Below are 16,121 nucleotides of genomic sequence, written 5' to 3' on the forward strand. Positions count from 1 at the left end.
CCAGTTATTCCAGTGAACAGTGCATCAATAAATATATTCCACAAGAGCAAGACAATGGATGTTAATATAGTGCATCATGAACCGTACGGTCCTGGCTGTCGTTGAAGCTGCTGTCCTGACGAGATAGTACATTCATAAGTCGTAAACATAACCAATGCATGCAATGCCACAGCGTAGAAAATGAAGGCATTGCGCGCCCGCCGATTGCCTAGGATCGACCGTGTGAGAACAAGTACGCCTCGCTCAAGTGGATTGAGATTCGAGTATGCCCGTGCCGCTTCCTATATCCAAGCGAAGCAAAGGAGATACCATCAGGGGAGGCTTCTTCGTGATACTGCACACGGACTTACCCGGCCACGGAACGCCTCGAACGGGTTCATTGACTCCTCGTATCGTGTCCGATATTTGGTCATTTCTGCCGCAGAGCTCGAAGGACCAGCGGGTAGAGGGTCAAGAGTCGAGTTCGTTGTGTTCTCGCGATACGACTGCATATATCTGACCTTCTCATACAGTTTGAGGTTGTCAGCTTGCAAGCTGCGAATCTCGGTGCGAAGCTCAGAGATAATCTGGAACTGACGACGCAGTTCCTATTCGGGGGGACTCGCTCAGCAAGAGCAGCATGGAAGAAGAGATGCCCGCCAAACATACCTCCTCAAGTTCAGCATTGCGCTGCCGGAAACGATCCCGCTGACTGGTGACAATGGGCAAAATGGATGTGTCTGCTGCTGACGTGAAGGGTATGGGAGTTGTCCGCACAAGGCCGTCCTACAAGAATTTAAAGCAAAGATTTGAGTACCTTCCCTCGAGTTCGGTTTAACTAAACACTGACGTCTGTGCCCTGCTTGTTCTTTCTCCTAAGGTCCAGCGTTGCAAGAAAATCTTCGTCACTGTCAGCATCTTCCAATGGTGTATGGGTACCATTGGCTTTTGCTTTCCCGTTCTGTTTATGACTTGGTTTGTGCTCATTGAGCTGAAGAAGGTCATCTTCGAGTCGCTCGTTCAATGTACGTTGCTTCTCAAGTTCAGACGTTGCCGAAGCAAGCTCTTCGCGAGCTTGTTGAAGCGAAGTCTCCAGTTCACCATGAAGAATCTGTTTGGATGTGTTCAAATATGTCAGCAGCAGGGAGTATAGGAACGCGACTGACTCGGAACTTTGTCAACTCTTCCAAAATTCGTTTGTTCTTCGTCGCAAGGAGGACTTCAAGTGAACCGGTCTGATGCGCGTTTGCCTTCGTAGCGTTGGGGTTCGGAAGCTGGAGGCCCAGCTGATTATCAGAGAATGGCCCTTCATCCTCATCGAAGTCTCCATCCAAGCCTGCGAATTCAACATACTTCGTGTAAGGAAGAGAAAGTCAGTGCTGAAAGGCATAAGTTCAGTTTGCACAAACCTTCATGATTTCAAGTTCGCGTTTGATCTCGTCATAGTCAGAGTATCCCTTGAGCACCTGCCGAAGTTGTTCAATCTCCACAACCTGTATGAATGAGGCAAGACTAAATTATGGATGCAAAGAAAGCGGAGGATGTGACTAACCTTGCCTTGGATATCCTTACTCTTTTCATCAAGGGATTTTCGAGCGGCAGCCTCTACTTCGGCAGCCAGCGTCTTCTGAGTACTTAGCAGATGGGAAAGCCGTTCAGTTTCTGCTTCAAGAGAGACAACTTGAGCCTTGAGAGCCTGGAAGCTGCAGATGATGCGGTCTATAAGTTGTTCAAGATGCTGAAAAACGAACTCTTACCCATCTGAAGTCTGATCTCCCGTCCTCAGAGATTCGATTTCAGCCCGCAGCAGCTCCTATGATGCCATACACAACACATCAGCCAACTCTCCCTCTCACAATACCAACTTACACACGTTCCGTCGTTCAACAGTCGCCACGCGCGTGTTTGCACGTTCTAAATCAGCCACGACCATATCAATTTCAGCTAGGTTAGTGAAAACTTCTTGGTCTGCACATAAGTTGTGAGCATATGATATGTATGGTAGAGAGGGCTAAGATAATTGACCTTGGCGTTGACTTTGGTCGAAAAGCTTGGCTTGGTTAGATTCGTTCGATGTACGTAAATCACGAAGTTGGTCTCGGACGAGGGAGACTTGACGCTGAAGATCTTGCTCCCTAAGTCATATCATAGTTGTCAATCAGCCTTCGTCGCGACTGCAAACGTATGTAGCAAGAATGCACCTTTCTTGATAATTCCTGATTTTCTCGTCGTAAGCGGCGTTGAGTTCACTCTCTTTTTGCACAACCTTCTCTTGAATCGCAACTTCCATCTATTCAAAGCCCGTTAGGAAGCAAAATCAAATCAAAACCAATGTGAGCAAGCAGATCTGATGTGACAGACCTTCTCCTCTAGTTGCCCTAGTTTCGTCTCAGCCCTTCTCTTTGCCGTCTCAATGCTAGCGAACTCGGCTATTCGCTTCTTCAGTTCCGCGTTCTCACTGCGGATGCGCTGCACCTCGTCTTCAAGATCTCGAGTCTCAGCAATCTTCACCGTTTGATCCTTTGACCCTCATAGACATGATTATCGTCAGGTAAAAGACACTGATGAGGAGACGCGACGTACGACGGCGGCTTCAAGTAGAGGGTAGGGGTCAGGAGCCTCCGCCAGCACTTTGTAGACATTGAGGAATGCGTTTTCCGCCGACTTCGACCGCTTTGTGAGACTGTCGATCTCGGTTTGGTAGGCTAAGACACAAAGGCTCCAGCAGCTGCGAACACGACCAGGGTCACTCTAACACGTACCCTTGAGCAAGCCTTTGAACGCATTGAGCTTCTCCTCGTCCGAGATCTTCTTAAACTCTAAGCTGTATATGTCAATCTAAGCACATATTGGTATGGTAGTGCTGGGAGCATACCCTTTGTTTTGTCTGCCAACGCCTTCCTGCCTACCACACTCTCCTTCTGATTCTCCACAAGCTCAATGCCCTGTGCATCTAGAGTCTTCTGTAACTCAGAAAGACCAATACCTGTGAAGACATTATCAGTTCTATCTCTCTGTGTCAGTATTGATGACCATTCACCCTTCCATGTTGCCAAAGCGCCGGAGAAATTCGTTTCCTGGAAAGCCATGACGGGCCAGGCGCCGCAATGCACCACGTCAGTTCAATGATAGTCACGTGCTTGAAATGATATCCCAAACGGGAAAATCATGCTCAATATTATGTCTCGATTCATGTCAGAATATTCAAAATTCGTGCAAAAGAAACTGAGTGAAACATAGTCTTTTCCGGCGCTCGACTAACATCAACCTCCCAGATTTCTTTTTGGCCCACTGTATTCCTCTACGTCATCAAAGAAACGGTACTCCACCCACTGATAGATCACCTAGCGCTACTTAGCGAATGTAGCGGGAGTTAGCTCGCCAAAGCAACATCTTCACTGCATGTTCATCCCAAGGAAGGAGCGCTTTGATAGAATTGCCAAATAGCAATGAGCTCTGGCTCTTCGGTTTGAAGCTTGAAGCTTTAAGCATGACAACTTAATGTGTATATAGATTGCACATAGAGAGGCAATCTCGTGGCTCTATGCTCAGCTTGTCTTCGATATGACCATCATAGCCCCATCTGTCCTTACTGACTCCATTATCATGAATGCAAAGAGAGGATCTGCACCTGTACAAATCCTTCCTTTCCTGACTCTAGCTCGATGACTTCGCAGTCGGCCTTGTCGCCGTTGCCAATCTGTGTCTCCACGCATGCAAGATCCATTACCTGATTAAAGAACGAAAAAGTCATGAGTTTGTATAAGATTCGCTGATTGCTGAGTATATGAACAATACATACTCCATCCAACACGGTCATTGGCTGATCTGTTGCATTATGATTCAGTAGTGCCATTTCCCACAAGCGCAAGTACTTACGCCAAACCGCGGTGCCATAGACGATCCCTTGCCCTGAATGAGCAAGGAAAGCACGCATACTGTGGAGGTCTGGGCAGCCGTCCTCCCCGTTCTTCGCGACTACGACTAAGTAATGATTCGCATCACTACCGCCCAAAGGCAGGAACGCTTGATTGGTGTATGGATGGCGCTCCAGCGCCCTCACCTCCACCTCACCCCTGGGACCCTTGACTACGGGCTGGCATCTGTACACTGAGATGCCCGCTGTCGCGCCAAGCGCAGCGGAATAGGTGCTCTCGAGAAGAGCGAGTTTGTGGTACTTGGTCGCTGTACCGAAATTGGCGGGAGTGATTTTCGTTGTGCGTGGATTTGGAATAGAATGCGGATCGGGATATGACTGGATAACTTGACCGAAGGGTGCGAACGCCTCAGGAGTCAAGGGCAAAGCAGGGATGGAACGCCCCTTTGGTAGTTCATCGGTTGAGATTGGTATCGGAGCCTTTGATTCTTGAATGTCAAATGCAGCGTTTATAACTGGAACTTCGCCTGTTCCATCTCCTTTTTCTCCGATGATTCGCACCCGTTTGACGCCACCGTCAGGGAATATAGTGAGCCTCACATGTGTAAACTTTGGTTTTTCAACATTCTGTAATTGTAAGGAGTGCTCTCTGTGAGGCCCAAGGACTGTCCGAGGAAGTACCAGTGTCCACTGATCTTCAACAGATGTCGTTGCATTAACCTCGGAGACTGGAAAGCTGGAAAGTGGTGGCGCATGCGACGGGGAGTGGGGTGGAATGTCAGAGGTGCTAAATATAGCGTGCAATTCGCAGGATTGAGGAAAATTGCCCTTGAAATGCGCAGTATCAATGACTGCGTGTGATAATGATCCAGGTGCGCCGCTGTGAAAATGATTTCAAACACTGTCAGTCATAGAGACTTTGTTCTTGAGGGGGATGGAACTGACAGCTTGATCACGACCCAGTCCTTGTGGCCTGGCTGCCGGCTTCTCTTTGTCTCCCAGCCGTCACCCATGTCCTTTCCTGGACAACCGCAGATGAAACTTTGTTCTCTTTTAGAAGATGTTACATAGCTGAGGTTTACTCACCTCGACCGGGAAGGATCAAATTGGAGCCTACACCGAAGTGTTGGTCAGATGTGTACACAACACGGCCTCCGGCAAAGACGTGAGCGAGATCAAACAATTCGTCTTTTGATACTGGATGAATGGGGACGACGTGACCATACACGCGGAAACGAGCCTGGAAATAGATACTCAATTAATACATCGCGGGAATATTCCGAGGACATACAATGCCACCGTCAGGATACATGTTGAGCTTGACATAATTCGCACTTTCGGTCTTTGGAATTGTGAACAGGTGCCTTGCGCTAGGACCTAGTTCGACCTTGGGAAGGATTTCCTTCCACTATAATGCTATCAGCATTGTGTTCGAGTGGGGAGAGGCACAGGGGCAAATAATAAGCGCGTGATACACACCCTGGAGTCATCATTGTTGGGAGGGTCTTCCCCGATGGACAGCTGCAACGCCTCTATAGAAACTTGCGGCGCTTCGTTTCCTTTTGCGACCGTTCATTTAAACGGTTAGAGCCAGCACCGCGATAGGACGTACCGTTGAAATGTGAGGTATCAACATCAAAGCCTGAGATAGTTCCGGTGGTCCCAAGCTTGATGATCACCCTAAAGCATTATGTAGTAATGGCATGGACCGGGTGCCAATTCCGCCAGCGGCGGAGGGACACAAATATATGTGACGTACCAGTCATGAGTCGGATTATGTCTCCGCGTTTCCCAACCACTGAATAATGCTCCCTTTGGGCCGAACTGACCTTTCAAGCTAGGAGCCGGCTGCGGACCACTCCATCGTTGTGAACATCATAATGGTCGGTTCATTGGCCTGGAACATACCTCTACAAGCAGTAGATGGAATGCCTCGGCAAAGAATTCATCTGAAAAGGCAACGATTTGTCCACCAATCGCCACACTGGACAATTCTTGTGCAAAAGCTCAGCGGTTCTGGCCTTGTATACGAGTAAAATGGCCGAAACGTACCGGTTGCATCAGAAAACGTCTCGGAGAATGTCTCCAACTTGACACGTTGAAAGGACATCGATTGTACAAGTAGGACGTGGGTCGTTAGAAGAAGTGTGGATGAAGCTGGAAGTCGAGTTGTTTGTACGCGCACAGATCGATAACATGATATTCGTCATTTGGATCGCGCACCGATTCGGCGTCTCTCGGCGGCGTCCCTTACGGAGAGATCTTCCGCCCGATTCCCTGTACGCTTCTTGACATATTCTAACATCGGTCAAATTTCGATGTTGAACGTTGAACATTGATACTTCACTGCTCGATCTTGAAGCAATTTGAACCACAAAAAGCATGATGACACACAGGACTAGCTTTGAACATCTTCTCGGAGTTCGGGAACATCGACGTATCACGAAATTTTTACTGATCTAGAGCTGAAAGGAAGCTTCACAGTGACCTCACTCACACTTAATCCGAGGATTCTTCGTTGAGGAATCATGGATATCAAGAGCAAACAGAGAGAAACAAGCGTACATGCAGTGCACTCGTACATGCTGTAGCAGATCTGCGGGGACGCCCGATGGCGTAATCAAATTTGGATCATGTTGAGGGAAATCACATGTTAGTGTTTCGTCCTAGAGGTCGTCTTGTGGCTTCCCAGCAGTGGTGCTACATCCCTCCCACCTTGACACCTACACACCACTATATTCAACCCACACTTGGCTCATAGCATCGCATGATTGACCACCTAATTGGTCGACCGAGTCCGTCATGGAAGCGAGCCCAAGTAAGCGTTGCGCCCTCGTTCTATGCAGGACATTCTGACGTTCTCATCATTCTCGCATCACCGTAACCGGTCCAGGTCTTCCTGGTTCTGTTCTTCTGGGTATGGAGAATAGTATGGGGAAACCCCACGGGGCCGCGTGTGCTCTTCTTGAGGAGAGCAAACAGAATGCTTCGTACGTGCTCCGTGATCATTAGACCACACATTCACCTAACCTCCACACCTCAGAGCGTTTCACGCCATGGCAGATCGTCGTCAGTACATTGACCACAGTATATGCTCTTCGCAATCTCGATAAGATCTTGGGCCTTGGGGGTAAGAATTTCATCTCCATCGATACTTCCGCTCGTGACTTCTATTTACGCTTCTCCGTACTCACAGCCCCCGAGCCATTAGCTCGACTTGTAAGTCATGGTATGCTTTGTTCGACGCATGCATATAATAAACTGCGGAAAACGTACTCGTATAATTACAGTATTCTCCTTCGTATTATCGAGCAACATGGATTTCCACAGGCATGGACGCGGGCTTCGCAACCGCCATGGCCATACGCCCGAGATGGCTCCGGGATATTTGCTCTATCTTGTTCTCAGCTTACTATATACTTTACGCGAATGAAGCCGATGAGAAGGTATGTGCACTGCAAAAAAGAAAATTTATTTTCCTGACCTTTCCGAAGTTGCGTAGGTTCCGTGCGGTGCCAACGGTAGAAATGCTCCGCGCCACATGGGAGAAAACAAGCAATCCCTATGTAGGCAGCTCCATATGATTTTTGCGCTTCCTGATCTGATAAACACATCGTGGTTTGTTCAGATACGACTGTTCGTCAACAAGAAACGAATAGCTTACTATCGCAAGATACTCTTACCTCGTCCACAGTCTTCGCCTTATACGAGGCCGATCACTGTGCACATATATTTCTCTCCCCGAGATACAAGCACCCAGCCCGAAGATCCAGTCGCGGCCTTGGCAATGCAGGAAGATCTTATTCTTGACATTCCAGGAGGTGGATTCGTGGCCATGACCCCAGAACATCACGAGGAGCGGCTGCGGATGTGGGCAATCAGAACGGGCAAGCCTGTGGTGTCCGTGGAATATGGAAAGGCACCCGAACGTGAGCGCCACGCTCTGGTGTTTCAGCCACCAGCAATTCGTTTCATCTGATATGCTAACCTCAACTCGCTGTCCAGATCCTTACCCCTTTGCCGTCGATGAAGCATTCGATGCATACCGCGTCCTTGTCGAATCGAAGGGCGAGGCAATCGGCATGTCCGGGAAAGCCTTCAATGTAATCGTATCCGGAGACTCTGCGTGCGTCTCTTCTCACAAATTTCGAGATTAACATGACATCAACAGTGCATTTATTAGTGGAGCAACCATTGCCGTCGGGGTTATGGTCAAAACACTCGAACACGCACTCTCCGTATCTGATCCGGCCTCGCGATACCCCCGACCGACCTCCATGCCCCCTCAGCCTCTCCCGCTCCCGGTAGCCCTCGTGCTGAATTACGCAGCGCTCGACTTTAACTTCACATCATGGATGACGCCAAGCAATCTCAGGGTCCTGAGGATAGAGACTGAAGCCGATGAGCACCGACCGCGCACTCGCTCCCCTGCCGTGCTCAAACGGCAGTCCTCGAGTTATTTTCACGGGTCGGACGGGGAGGAAGACGAGCCGGAGAGCTGGGCGAGCGTTCTGCGGGAAACCAAGGACCACCTATCCCATGTCAGCCCGCTGGCCGTCGTCGGGGACGAGTACAAACGGCTGAAGCTAAGACGCAAGAAGAGCTGGGGCGACACACTAAAGCTGAGCCTTGGATCAGCGGCGACTTCTCCCGTCGCAACGACCAGGGGTAAGATCGCTCGGAGACAGCGCTCGACAGGCGAGATGTTGAAGCACAAGCAGAGCCTCGCTTCCGTCACGATGTCGCGGTCGAAAACTGAGACTCGCCAGGGCCCGGGCGAGGACGAGGACACTGATAGCGATGAGGACGCGACTGTGTTTGATCACCTGCGCGAGGAGGAGCGACCGCTCGAGGCACGCATTCGGTGGTTCTTCACGCCAGACCATACCCCCCTCCACACACCAGATGCATCAGAAGGTGCGCATGGAGACGCCTTTTTTCCGTCGTCCCGTAGAAACACATTGGACGCGGCCGAACAAGCGAAGCTGCAGGACGCAATATCAGAGGCTGATAATAGGGCCATCGACCAACGGAAGCGCGAGGGTGTGCAGAGAAAGGAGGCGCCGATCGGGACGCGGTTAACGATGACGAGTCGAACTGGATACTTCCAAGACCGAATCATCTCGCCAAGCATGGTAAGCCTGCTTGTCGGCCCCGCTGTTGTCTTGTTGCTGGTCAACCGCTTAAACAACAATTTATTGTATGCAGATGCGCGCGATGGCGATCCTCTACATCGGGCCTCATCTGAACCCAGATTTCGCGACGGACTACCACATCTCGCCGATCCTGACGCCGCCGCAGTTGCTGGCGCAGTTCCCGCCGCTGCTGATGCAGTGTGGGGAGAAGGACCCGTTCGTCGACGACACGATCATCTTCGCGGGGCGCGTGCGCGAGGCGAAGCGGCAGCGCAAGCTAGAGCTGCGTCAGGCCATCCGCACGCAGGGCGCCCTCGACGAGGAGAGGCGGCAGCAGATGCAGCGCGAACTGGAGAAGCTCGAGGGCGAGATGGAGGAGGACTGGGTGCAGCTGCAGCTGTACTCGGACTGGAGCCACGGGTATTTGCAGATGCCGACGCTGATGCGCGAGGCGCGCACGGCCATCAACGACATCGCGGATTGGATCGACAATGCGTTCGGGTCGGCGGACGGGGCGGATTCGCCCACTGCGTTCGCGAGTGAATCGACGGCGGATGTGAGCGCGTCTTCGTCTTTCCGCCATGCCGAGTCTTCCATCATGTCGTGCCTGTGGCCTTGGGGAAAGAAAGCACAGGAGAATGGTCACGCTCCGCATGAGGAGACGCGTCCCACAAGCGAGGAACGGAGGACAGCCCGCGTTGTCATTTCGACACCCAAGAAAGGCGACGCAGGCCGCACTGGCGCGAACCCGCGTTCGCTCCTGTCGGGGACGGAAACAGAGACAGAGAACGACGAGGGGATTACATTCGTTCCAAAGGCCAAAAGACCTTCCGCAGGCACGAAGGCGTCGTCCGGGAGCGACGAGACGGTCAACGGCTTGACCAAGAGCCAGGGCCTACCACGCGCAGCGGTCGAACCGAGCCGAGCCGGAATGAAGCGAAGCAGCGACGTGCGAACGAGCTCGAACGTAGAGCGGGAGCAGACTGGCAAAGGCAATGGCCGTGGCAGCGGCAATGGAATTGACACTCGAGCGGCGGAGTTTCTGGCGGGATATGCTCGGCAGGAGAGGGGGAGCAGCCACGTCGTGAAGCCAGGTGCGGGCGCAGAGGATGACACGCAAAGGGCCAGGGGCGGAGAGTCTGCTGGTGCCCGGACCGAGGAACAGGCCCGCACCCCCGACAGGGAAGATGTGTGCGAGGGGAGAGCATCGCGGGCACTCACTCGGTCGCCGAAGGGCGTCGAGAGCGGGCGGTCCAGGACCCCTGCGCGCGGAGGACCGGTCAGCACTGCTGGTCAGACGATTTCGGAGAGCGAGCTGATGAGACGGAGGAGGCTCTTGGATTCCCATATTTTTGCGAGCGAGTCGTGATCAGAGGCGCAGGGCGTCATCGTGATAGGGTTTATTCTTGGAGATATATGGATCATGATACTTTAATGACTGTATAACAGCAGAGCTCGTGGTGATGCAGCATTCTTATAAGTTACGGGGAATAGAGTGGAGTCCAATGATGGGATCGGAAATTTGCGCCAAAGCTGGAGCGGCGGCACGATGTCGTTTGGCGCTCAGCGTGACGGAGCGTGGGCCTGATAGCAAACAAGGTGCGGTATCGTAAGAATGCGTCTGGGTGGAAGACCTTCGGAGGGGTCGAGATAAGGGCGCACAGAGGTGGTTTGGTTGGGCCCTCACGCCAAGCTGTCGGGCGTACGATGGACAGTTGGACGTTGTTGGCGGCGTATAGAGTAACAGGCTTCTGTTTACATTTGAACGATCATGGCAGTGCATGTGAATGACAGCTGTTACGAGAGAGCCTGCTCGATGGGGGAGAAAGAAATCAAGGACCGGAGGCTGGATGCATGCGTGGGGACGTCGAGGCGGAGATGGGCTGGTGGATTGGAGAATAAGTAGGGAGAGGCGAGAGGCGAGAGGCGAGAGAGAGGACGAGTGGGAGACTGTGTGTGACGGCAGCTGGATCTGTTCGCGTGTGACGATGTGGGAAAAAACGTGACGCGAAATGCCCGCTGAGTGCGGGAGGAAGAGGAGAGGATGTGCAAACACCGCCACGCGATCATTGGGCCGGCATGTCGGCTCGGCGTGTGGTTCGGTTGTTCTGGCGAGTCGGAGGGGCAGCAGCAGCAGCAGCAGCGAGGGGCGGAGGGGCTGGGGTGGCGTGGGTGCCGGGAGGGGGAAGGGCGAGACAGGTGGTGGGTATAAAAGCCACGGGCGGCAAGTGGAGGAGGCTGATCGCACGACGCACGGAGAGCCTCGCTGCAGTACGCCGGGAGTTGCCCGATATATACGTGCCCCATCTCGTCCGCGCGAGAGACCCATCCCATTCTCGCCTCCCTCTCTCCCCTGCGTTGTCACAATGCATGCCACCCTCCACAACTTCTCGCCCCCACACACCTTCTGGGACACCCCGGGCGCGAGCACCAGCGCGGCTGCCGCACGTTTCAATTCCGCCTATATCAACAACAACCAGCCCATCTCCCCTTCCTCCGTCCTCCACAAACACGCCTACATCGATCCCCAGCTCCGCTCTCCTCCCTCCAACGCTCCCTACCTCCTCCTTGACGACGACTCCCCGTCCTTCCCCAACCCCGTACCCCCAAACCACATGACAGGCACCGACTACTCTCGCCACAGCCTGCGCTCAGACCCCGACATCACCGCTGCCCAAAACCAGGCCTACAACGCCCTTGCCCACGCCTCAATGCAGCAGATGCTCAACCCCAATAACAACTATCCCTTCTACCCCGTCGCCCTCCAGCCTCCCCCTACCACCCCACCTGGCTCCCGCAAGCGCTCTCCGAGGCTCCATCCCCATGCCCTCGCTTCCCAGCCCTATCTAAATCCCGTCCGCCGTGATGGGCGACGCAGCCCAAAGCCCGAGTCCTTCTACGCCCCTAACGCCGCTCTGCTCTACAGCCACGCCCAGGTCATTCCCTCCGCCCCGCCGCCTGGTGCCACCGCCCTGGGATCCACCACCTTGCCCTTTGCATCTTCTCCCGCCGTCGGCGTCCCCTGCCGCCTCCCGCCCATCCTCCAGGTCGAGAAGCAGCAGGTCACCACCACTGCCACCCAGGTCGCCAGCGCCAGCAGGAGGAGGAACGAGGCCCATTTCGTTTGCCCTGTGCCCGGGTGCGGGAGCACCTTCACGAGGCGCTTCAATCTCAGAGGTGCGGGCGATCTCCGTCGCTTTTCTTCTCTCCTCTCCCTGGCGCTGCTGTGAGTGTCGCTTATGTTGACCATGGACATCGTTCTTCGATCCCCGATGTCCCGTCGCCCAGGTCACCTTCGTTCTCACACGGAAGAACGCCCTTATGTGTGTGAGTGGCCCGGCTGCAACAAAGGCTTCGCCCGTCAGCATGATTGCAAGTGAGTCTCGTCGTGTGCCCTCGTCTCGCACACCCTTTGCTGACGACTTCACCCCAGGCGCCACCAAGCTCTGCATCAGTCCAAATCACAGACCAACGCTTGTTTGGGATGCGGTAAGAACTTCAGCAGGCTCGACGCACTGAACGTGAGTCGAACCCTCTGCCACCCTCTGGCGTCGCTTATTGACCTGCCTTTCCGCCCTTCAGAGACATCGTACGTTTTGATCTCCTTTGGACACAGTCCAGGACCCTGCTCACCGTGCCTTCGCTCTGCAGTCCGCTCCGAGGGAGGCTCCGAATGCCGCCAAGCGGCCGAAGCCCAGAGCATGGACGTGTCTAGCCCGAGCGGTACAATCTCATCTACGAGCGGCAGCAGCGCGCCCCCCTTGAGTGCAGACTCGGCGGACACACCGCAGAGCAGCGTCGTTGAGGTCGAGGCCGGAAGCAGTCCATCCTCTGCTGGAGGATCCGACTGACGACCGTTCGGATCTATCCTCCCCTGGCTCATCCACCATTTTTTTTTATCTAAATGCATCCGTCTCCAATTCTCCACACAGACACGCACACACGTCGTCGTCTCGTATGATTGAAATTGGCCTTCCTCTTGTGTTCTGTGCCCTCCCTCGTCTGGTATTCTTGTATTGCGTTCTGCCTGCTATAAATGATCCGTTTCTGTAGCTCGTGTGTTCGCTCGCTGAGCACTGGACTGACGGTGCGGAGTGGTTCGTCTCAAATGGGGTGCGCGATGGTGAGCGCGCTTGTTTCGTTCGACAGCCCAGGCTGTTCCCGTCCACCGGACGACGCAGCTCGACCCACGTCAAGTGACTATGACATCAGTGTTCTGTTGGATACACGGGCGACGGCAGCTGCCACACAGGCTAGGTGAGCGCCGTCCTTTTTTCGCGATCTCTTTTCCTTTTTTTCTTCCACATCGCGACCACGGGAAGCCCGTCGAACTCAAGCTTGACGATGCGACGACGCTCGACTCCCCGCATCGGGGTCGGCCTCGAGGCCCTTACGTTTCTCCGAGCTCCTGATGCTCGTGGGCCCCGTGTGAGTCCCTATCCCTACATGCGCGTGCAGCGTTGATGCGGGGCGCGGGCGGTGATGATACGATGCGCTCTTATAATTTATTTATAGGTCCGCACATCAGGTGCCACATTGCATCTGCTCGCCCTGTCTTTTATGCGGCGAGCCAGGACGAGCCCCGCGGGTGTTTAGCGCACGCTTGTCGAGGGAAGCGAACCGGTATTCCTTGGCTTTGATGAAGGGGCTCACGTCGCACTTCTAGGCTGTCGCGAGATCAAGCGCGGTTTTCTTTTCTGACTTTGTGGGGTCAGATGATGTGCGGCGCGAGAGGCGCCTATAGACTCGAAGCAGCTCCCTGTAAGATGGGAGAATTTCGATGCCGCGAGGGTTGCCCTGCGCTGCTGTATGTAGACTGCGAACAGGCACTCGCGTCCGAAAGGTCCGAAGGAGACAGCCTTCCGTACATGGCATACGCACAGCGAGCGTCGTCTAGTACATATCCATATATCAGTACTGATTCAGAGGAGTCTGCCACGGGTCATACGTACCTTCAATTCATTGCGCACTGATCATCGCCACTGATGGTCGCATTGATCGGGCTCAGTTATAAGAAACGAATGCAGCCTAGTCATATGCTATCGTAAGTGCCACTCATTTCAGGCGCAAGTCGAAACGACTCGGTGCAGGCCAGACACTGGCCAGACCTGGCCCCGTTGCCGAATCGTCGCACACTACGGGAGGCCGGCACGGGTCCACGCCTCTGAATAGATCCTTCTGAGCCCGCTGGGAAAAGCGCATTTTCTGGACCCCGAGCCCGAGAGCCGTGCGGGTTTCGCAGCGAGCCTGGGGGCCGCGCTGGGAGCGCGCGAGGCGGCATTCGCGCATGCCCAACAGACGGGTCTGTGGTTGGCAGAAGCGTCGGCGGCACAGCACGACACAGCTTGCGGCCCAAATGGAAGCCAGCGGCGGCCAGCGAAACTGCGCATATGGGGGATGTCGTCGCACTGACGAACGCTCGCCGACCCAACCTGGGAGACCGGCGCTTGCAGGCCGCGCTCGTGCTGGAACCTATCTCTAGGGGTCCGAGGATACACATGGTCCGTGGTCCGTGGTCCGCTGGATCCGGCATCCAAAACGTAATCACATGACATTATCGTCCGACAGTCTGCCGACTGTGGGGGCAGGGATTCCTGGAATATAACACCGAGCTCGGTCGCTGTAATAGTCTGCGACCCTCGACCTATCCGACATCGTGACGGAGAACGATTCAAAACATGTCGCTTCCTATGCTGGTGAATGGGGCCGACTGTGGCCCGGTGAACCCGCTGCAGGGGCTTGCCAAACGGTTTGACCAGGACAGGGGACTCCAGCAGGTGAGTGTCCATAACCACGAGTCGTCTGCGTGTCCGAAAGTTCAAACATATCTCCAGGATTTTTTTGGTGCCGGCCGAGCGAGCTCGTCGCGCGAGGTACGTCGTGCCGCACTGCTCCTGAGCTGACACACGACCAGAACACATCTGCTTCCTCAGACATTCCGCACCGAGCAGCCTGCGCGACCGGGCCTCGAGCAAGAGGCAGGGCGGTTTTTCTCAGGGAGCCAGCCTTCCGCGTCCCCCTCGTTCGCTGGGCCGTCTGCCTATGATCTCGCGGCGCTGCACGCCTCGCTTCCCGCCTCGCAATCCTTCACACGTGTCTTGTCCCCCGCGCAACCCCCAGCCGCGCATGCAGCCTCGCCGCTCGCGTCGTGGGCCGCGGATTTTGCAGCGCTATCGCCCAAGAACGCCGTCGCTCCGTCGATCCAGGCGATGGGCCCTCAAATGAGCATGCAGGAGCAAACGCAGAGCGTGTCGCGTGCCGAGTTGGGCAGCCCCCAGCGTGCGTTCCGTAGTATCTCGTGTCTCCGAGTTCTCACATGACGTCACACCCTGATAGTGTTCCGCCCGTCCATGTCTGGTTTTCAGATGAATCAAATGTCGTTCATGCCCCCTGCGGTACACACGCCCCTACTACAGCAACAACCCGCCCCACCGATTGACGGTAATTCGGCTTCGTAGTCATTGGCAATTGCATGATATTGATTCCTCTCTGCAACAGACAAACTGTGGGACCAAGAATTTCGATCCCACGAGGCGTCGATCGTCTCCGACGCCCCTGCGAATGCAGTCGAAACGCAGTCTCACCGCCCGCAAGATGCGGACGAGCTTTCCCGGACCGCGGGACTACTGATTCAGTCGGTCAGCCACGAGAGCAACCCGAAATTCAAGAACAGTCAGTTTTTGGGGCTCATGCGGCAGCTGCGGGACCGCGAGATGGTCGTGGAGGGAAACGATCTGGTCCAGAGCTCTGAGTCTTCTGGGCTGGTCGGCGCCGGAACGAGCGGGTGGGCCTCTGATTTTACGTCCGCCGCGCGCGACGTCAAAGGCAAAGGGAGGGCCGTCGACTCTGGGCCTCTGCTTTCTGACCCTACGCACGCGCCGTTCCCGGCGTCGTGGTACCAGTCAGGTCAGGCATCGCGGCCGTATGTCACAGACGGCATGGATGCGAGCGCGACGAACATGGAAGACCCGAACGAGGCGTACTTTCGCCAGGATAACGAAGAGTACATCGAATATTGGAAGAATGCAGAGCGTGCGCGCGGCGATTCGGTCGTAGATCGTCAAAAGGATGAGTGGGCGCACCTGCAGAAGGACTGGGACCGGTTCGAGGCGACAGCCAGCGGAATCCGG

At 54.5% G+C, this 16,121-nt stretch overlaps 6 protein-coding genes across 6 annotated transcripts; 2 read left to right on the plus strand and 4 right to left on the minus strand.

The window, feature by feature from the left end:
• Positions 1–14: 14 nt before the first annotated feature.
• On the minus strand, positions 15–3,068 carry HETIRDRAFT_476279 (uncharacterized protein; the record flags this gene model as incomplete). Its single annotated transcript, XM_009549029.1, has 16 exons — positions 15–281; positions 351–587; positions 649–765; positions 830–1,090; positions 1,146–1,331; positions 1,389–1,472; positions 1,532–1,682; positions 1,737–1,792; positions 1,853–1,947; positions 2,005–2,114; positions 2,181–2,269; positions 2,341–2,499; positions 2,563–2,684; positions 2,742–2,798; positions 2,855–2,965; positions 3,020–3,068. 16 exons carry the CDS (start codon positions 3,066–3,068, stop codon positions 75–77), a joined length of 2,091 nt encoding a protein of 696 aa, XP_009547324.1. The 3' UTR covers positions 15–74.
• Positions 3,069–3,583: 515 nt separating this feature from the next.
• HETIRDRAFT_452159 (uncharacterized protein) lies at positions 3,584–5,966 on the minus strand (the record flags this gene model as incomplete). Its single annotated transcript, XM_009549030.1, has 11 exons — positions 3,584–3,709; positions 3,782–3,807; positions 3,859–4,736; positions 4,802–4,877; positions 4,943–5,096; positions 5,148–5,264; positions 5,336–5,415; positions 5,469–5,536; positions 5,616–5,704; positions 5,765–5,850; positions 5,909–5,966. The coding sequence occupies 11 exons, from the start codon at positions 5,964–5,966 to the stop codon at positions 3,584–3,586; spliced, it is 1,758 nt and encodes a 585-aa protein (XP_009547325.1).
• A 657-nt stretch (positions 5,967–6,623) lies between these two features.
• Positions 6,624–10,520, plus strand: HETIRDRAFT_154865 (Esterase/Lipase; the record flags this gene model as incomplete). The annotated part of the gene is made up of 11 exons (XM_009549031.1): positions 6,624–6,674; positions 6,750–6,846; positions 6,900–6,986; positions 7,053–7,075; positions 7,147–7,302; positions 7,351–7,422; positions 7,485–7,785; positions 7,862–7,982; positions 8,040–8,991; positions 9,065–9,492; positions 10,195–10,520. The coding sequence occupies 11 exons, from the start codon at positions 6,624–6,626 to the stop codon at positions 10,358–10,360; spliced, it is 2,454 nt and encodes an 817-aa protein (XP_009547326.1). The 3' UTR covers positions 10,361–10,520.
• A 268-nt stretch (positions 10,521–10,788) lies between these two features.
• On the minus strand, positions 10,789–11,325 carry HETIRDRAFT_101736 (uncharacterized protein; the record flags this gene model as incomplete). Its single annotated transcript, XM_009549032.1, has 1 exon — positions 10,789–11,325. The coding sequence occupies one exon, from the start codon at positions 11,323–11,325 to the stop codon at positions 10,789–10,791; it is 537 nt and encodes a 178-aa protein (XP_009547327.1).
• A 542-nt stretch (positions 11,326–11,867) lies between these two features.
• HETIRDRAFT_385203 (uncharacterized protein) lies at positions 11,868–13,042 on the plus strand (the record flags this gene model as incomplete). The annotated part of the gene is made up of 4 exons (XM_009549033.1): positions 11,868–12,168; positions 12,280–12,367; positions 12,425–12,512; positions 12,574–13,042. Coding segments are annotated over 4 exons (495 nt in total), but the record flags the coding sequence as incomplete, so codon positions are not given.
• Positions 13,043–13,653: 611 nt separating this feature from the next.
• Positions 13,654–14,491, minus strand: HETIRDRAFT_101738 (uncharacterized protein; the record flags this gene model as incomplete). Its single annotated transcript, XM_009549034.1, has 4 exons — positions 13,654–13,796; positions 13,860–13,884; positions 13,944–13,960; positions 14,128–14,491. 4 exons carry the CDS (start codon positions 14,489–14,491, stop codon positions 13,654–13,656), a joined length of 549 nt encoding a protein of 182 aa, XP_009547329.1.
• Between the last annotated feature and the right edge of the window lie 1,630 nt (positions 14,492–16,121).

The sequence above is a fragment of the Heterobasidion irregulare genome, assembly GCF_000320585.1.
Source record: "Heterobasidion irregulare TC 32-1 unplaced genomic scaffold scaffold_06, whole genome shotgun sequence".
In the NCBI taxonomy this organism is placed as follows: Eukaryota; Fungi; Basidiomycota; class Agaricomycetes; order Russulales; family Bondarzewiaceae; genus Heterobasidion; species Heterobasidion irregulare.